Below are 5,569 nucleotides of genomic sequence, written 5' to 3'. Positions count from 1 at the left end.
CACCATTTGCCCCACTCGGGAATACACGAGTGATGCCAAGCCAGCCCGAGGAGACGTCAACGCCAGTAATAATTAAACAATGGCTGGCTTTTCAGGGAATTACTCAAGACTCGGTTCCTATTTTAATCCAAACATAAAGCAACAAATCTATTATGTCAAATTGCACTAATATATTAGCAGTCATTGACACGGTGGGGAAGGACGTAGAAAAGGAAAGGAGACTGAAAGCAGGATTTCACCACGTCTGAAATTACTGTGCGTGTGTACTAGGACCGAACAAGAGCGTAAGTGGGTTTTATATAGTCGGAACCAGGGTTCTGACCGTCAGAGAAGGAGGTGACATCCGCAAGGGGAGGTTGGCATGGCCCTGCGGAGCTGCACAGGACGGGGCGGCAGTGGACCTCGCGCCTCGCGCTGTAAACACAGACAGAGGCAGAAGTAAATACAGACGCGTGCATGCACATGGGTGTACACGTGCACGTGTCTCTGCATGGCGTCTGCTGAGGGCCCAGAAACAACACCACCTCGGCAGCGGCAAGCACAGCCGCACTCAGCCCTGGTTTCTAAGATCATCCCCAACAAACAATGCAGGCTCCTTGTAGAAATGCAGATTCCAGGGCCAGAGCAGGGAAAACACGAGAGAGCCTGGGACATATCATAATGCCAGAAAGTAAGTACTGAAACAATACATATATGTGTGGCATGTCGAAAGGACACATGAGCCAATGTGCAAGATCTCATGATGGCCGATACCGGAGCCACTCAGCTGTAGGACAAGCAATGCAGCATTGCACTGTAACCCGGGGATAAAATAAGGATGCGAGCCCACGCCAGTGTAGACAAATGTGGATAAAGAGGTAAAGCAGGGAGAAGGGGCAGACGTTCCCAACAGAAGAATCATGAGGAACATAGGCAGACATTCCTCTCTCGGAGGTGGAGGTTAAGTCCCCTCCATGGTTGGCTAGACTTGGTGACTCGCTCCCACGGAGTTGAATGTACTGGGGAAACTGAGCAGACACCACGGGGACCCTGTCCATGACCGAGGTTAACGTCATCTGTGGGAATCCATGTTGCTCCCACGTATCCTGCTATAACGGGATGAGAAACGTGCTTTGCTCTGGGGTNTCGGGTCCCCTATGGCCCATCCACCGTAGGGGTCTCGGGAGGATGAGGCCACTGCCACCTCGGGAGACAGATGATGTCACTGAGAGGAATTCAATACAAGAAGGAAACCCCCCAGATACCGAAGGCCCCGAACTCGCGGGTGAGCCTTCTTGGCAGCGGAAGCACGTTTGGCAACACCGAGTGTGGATGTGCCGTGGACAAGGCCCACGAAGGACATCCCACTAAAACCCATCTCTGGATTTAAAGGGAGAGGGGGAGAGCAGACAGTCTCAGTGTTTACTGATTGGTTTTTGTACAAAATAACTCATATTACAAATTTTCCACTACTGCTGAGCACTAACACATACAGTCCTTGCCCCAGGAGTGTTCTCCACCTAGAGCCACGGTATTTACATTGTGGGTAGCATGTGTACGTTTGGAAAATCAAGAAGCTCTTGGGACACTCAGAAGAAGGTGCCCTTCATGCCTGAGAGTCTGCAAAGATCCCACCTTAATAAAAGCAATGATCCAAAGAGAATCAAATAACAAAATTGAGACTATTCCAGAGATCTCTTGTCTTTCTCTTGAGAGTGACTCTTAAAAGCGAATCCAAAGAAGGAAATCCAAGGTGAGATGCTGCAGTTTCAAGTGGTGGATCACTTCATGTCCTGCGGCTAAAAGGGCCCCAGTGCACCCTCAGCTGGTTGTAGAACCAGAACAAAGGCATCTCCATTTCATGAATCCTCCAACAATGCGGGCAACTCTAATTTCAAGCTAACTTTTTCAGTCTATAGGTCAGATTTCAAGGATTTCAAGATAAAATTTAGATTGAGTGGTGCTAATTAGAAATCACTGTGCTCTACGATAAGGGACTCACTGTCCCGTCTCTCTTGATCAGGCTCTGGTTGGTTTAAGTCCAGTTCAGCTTCTTCAGTAGCCATGTGCTCCTAAACTTTCTGAGATTTTTCATAAACTTAAACTTCCTGGGCCCCCACTGCGTCATATGCCAAACGAAGAACCTGACATTCTCTAAGTCTGGTTCCAAAATTTGTGCCCTAGTGAGGAGATCCACAAAGGGGAGAAAGGTCTAGAATGTCTGCTAGCTCACAGCCTTGTGTTCAAATAGCTTGGATGTGTTTGGGAGGCGGGAGGAGTCCCCCAGGGCAGGGGACTGGGAACCCAGAAGTTGGCCAGAAAGCAGACTCTGCCTTTGGCTGCATGACAGAACTGAGAAGGCCCAAGATGTGCCTGGGCACGGGACAGGGTGAAGGGCCCTCTCTCGTTCTTCTGTCCCGAGCACGGCTCTGCCCAAAGTAAGCTGCATCCAAGTCAGCAGAGGAAGCCAAAGGCCCAGGCAATGCAGCCGGAAAATGCAGAGAGGGGCTCTGGGGGGACACCATTTGCCCCACTCGGGAATACACGAGTGATGCCAAGCCAGCCCGAGGAGGAGACGTCAACGCCAGTAATAATTAAACAATGGCTGGCTTTTCAGGGAATTACTCAAGACTCGGTTCCTATTTTAATCCAAACATAAAGCAACAAATCTATTATGTCAAATTGCACTAATATATTAGCAGTCAATGACACGGTGGGGAAGGACGTAGAAAAGGAAAGGAGACTGAAAGCAGGATTTCACCACGTCTGAAATTACTGTGCGTGTGTACTAGGACCAAACAAGAGCGTAAGTGGGTTTTATATAGTCAGAACCAGGGTTCTGACCGTCAGAGAAGAAGGCGACATCCGCAAGGGGAGGTTGGCATGGCCCTGCGGAGCTGCACAGGACGGGGCGGCAGTGGACCTCGCGCCTTGCGCTGTAAACACAGACAGAGGCAGAAGTAAATACAGACGCATGCATGCACATGGTGTCTCTGCATGGCGTCTGCTGAGGGCCCAGAAACAACACCACCTCGGCAGCGGCAAGCACAGCCGCACTCAGCCCTGGTTTTTAAGATCATCCCCAACAAACAATGCAGGCTCCTTGTAGAAATGCAGATTCCAGGGCCAGAGCAGGGAAAACACGAGAGAGCCTGGGACATATCATAATGCCAGAAAGTAAGTACTGAAACAGTACATATATGTGTGGCATGTCGAAAGGACACAGGAGCCAATGTGCAAGATCTCATGATGGCCGATACCAGAGCCACTCAGCCGCAGGACAAGCAATGCAGCATTGCACTGTAACCCGGGGATAAAATAAGGATGCTAGCCCACGCCAGTGTAGACAAATGTGGATAAAGAGGTAAAGCAGGGAGAAGGGGCAGACGTTCCCAACAGAAGAATCATGAGGAACATAGGCAGACATTCCTCTCTCGGAGGTGGAGATTAAGTCCCCTCCATGGTTGGCTAGACTTGGTGACTCGCTCCCACGGAGTTGATTGTACTGGGGAAACTGAGCAGACACCACGGGGACCCTGTCCATGACCGAGGTTAACGACATCCGTGGGGATCCATGTTGCTCCCACGTATCCTGCTATAACGGGATGAGAAACGTGCTTTGCTCTGGGGTCTTCCTCCCCAAAGCCACAGCCCAACCGAGCCATGAGAAAATGTTGGTCATCCCAAATTAAGGGACTGTCTACAAAATGCAATGCTCTTCAAAAGTACTAGTCATGAAAAACAAGGAAAAATGAGAAACTGTCATAGACTAAGGAGACGTGACAACCAAGCACAATGTGGTGTTCCGGATGGGGTCCTGGAGCTGAAAATAGAGCATTTGTGGAAAACCCAAATAAAGCCTGAACTTTCACTAACTGTGATATACCAATGCTAACTGCTCAGTTTTGGGGAACATTCTACGACTGTGGAAGACGTTTAGCATTACGGAGACTGGGCGGAGGGTCTGTGGGACTCTCTGTACTATCTTTGCAACTTTTCTGTCAATCTAACACTTTAAAATAAAAAGTTTATTTAAAAAGAAAAAGGCATCGCTATCAGGCTGACCTATCTGCCTCGTCTTCTAAGGTAGCGCAGGCCGAAGTGACCGAGATGCTGGCCTGTCCTCGGATGCCAGGATGTGGCTGAGAAGTCAGCCTATCTGGCTTGGTTGAAGTCAGATCAAATGAACAGGGCGTGTATTAGTCCGTTTCTGTTGCTTATAAGGAAATACATGGAACTGGGTATTTTATAAAGAAAATGAATTTTAGTGCTTACAGTTTCTGGGACTGGGAAGTCCAAAGTCCAGGGAACACAGCTGGTGAAGGTCTCGGTGGCGGTGACAGAAGTGCCAGGGTATCACATTGTGAAAACGGCCGAGCAGAGAGGGCAAGAGGCCGACTTCCTCGTTCTCTCTTATTGTAAAGCCTCCGAACCACGCCCCTGACCACCGTTTTTTAAAATTTTTTAAAAAATTTTTGTCCNATAAAGAAAATGAATTTTAGTGCTTACAGTTTCTGGGACTGGGAAGTCCAAAGTCCAGGGAGCACAGCTGGTGAAGGTCTCGGTGGCGGTGACAGAAGTGCCAGGGTATCAATCACATTGTGAAAACGGCCGAGCAGAGAGGGCAAGAGGCCGACTTCCTCGTTCTCTCTTATTGTAAAGCCTCCGAACCACGCCCCTGACCACCGTTTTTTTAAATTTTTAAAAAAATTTTTGTCCTTTTTGAGACCAGCTGCACCGTGCTCAGCCAGTGAGCGCACCGGTCATCCCTACATAGGATCCGAACCCACGGCGGGAGCGCTGCTGCCCTCCCAGCGCTGCACTCTCCCGAGTGGCCACGGGCTCGGCCATGATCACCGTTTTTAATCCACTCACTACACATGACCCTGCAACCTAATCACCTCCTCGAGGCTCCACCTTTCCATTCCCGTAATAAGATTTCCCACCCTCAAAAGTTACAGTGGGGGATTAAGCTTCTAACACATAAAACTTGGGGGACACAATTCAAGCTTCAGTGAGTTCTGGGGGACATAATTCAATCCACTACAGTGCATTTAAGAGAAGTCATATTTTTTGAAATCATCAACCTGAAAACAGCCCCTTTGGCAGCCAATAGGGCGAGAGAGTATTTTTAGCCTTGACATTCTGTATCTTCAAGGCAGCGCATTGGCACGTGAGGGTTGCCATGGCAACTGTGCCCGTTCTTCATTAACTGTCAGAGTGAATAAGCAGCCAGGAGTCTGGGCACGGACCTACTGCTGCAAAGACTGGAGGAGCTCCTGGAGCCCAGTGGGGACCATCGAGCAGTGGGTCTCACAGTCCCGCCCAGGAAGCAGGGCTCGAATGGTCCAGTCACCCGACTGAAGTGACGACTAAAAGGGAGGGTCAGAGTGCGCTGAATTTTACTCAGTTCCATTAATTAGGGAAGTACGTGGCCCACATATTTTATGAAAAGAAAGATGCACATTCAGGGATAATAGGATTAGAAATCTAACTTCCTATTTAAAAAACACAAAAATGGGAGAAAGCTGTTCTTGAGATGTGGCCAAAGCTACAAAGAATTTCCAGTTTTCTAAAACAATAGAGGGTG

At 49.0% G+C, this 5,569-nt stretch overlaps 1 protein-coding gene across 1 annotated transcript in view; it reads right to left on the bottom strand.

The window, feature by feature from the left end:
* Window positions 1–266: 266 nt before the first annotated feature.
* The window catches only part of LOC103597333 (protein unc-93 homolog A-like), a 35,862-nt gene continuing 30,559 nt past the window's right edge, over window positions 267–5,569 (bottom strand). Inside the window, exons 8-9 of the mRNA XM_008581156.1 lie at window positions 1,245–1,359; window positions 267–414 (exon numbers count right to left, since the gene is read on the bottom strand). Of these exons, the coding sequence (XP_008579378.1) occupies window positions 267–414; window positions 1,245–1,359 (263 nt within the window). The remainder of the gene's footprint in view (window positions 415–1,244; window positions 1,360–5,569) is intronic.

This window comes from Galeopterus variegatus, unplaced genomic scaffold (genome assembly GCF_000696425.1).
Source record: "Galeopterus variegatus unplaced genomic scaffold, G_variegatus-3.0.2 Scaffold2284, whole genome shotgun sequence".
Taxonomy (NCBI): domain Eukaryota; kingdom Metazoa; phylum Chordata; class Mammalia; order Dermoptera; family Cynocephalidae; genus Galeopterus; species Galeopterus variegatus.
This window is presented reverse-complemented; position numbering and strand designations above follow the sequence as displayed.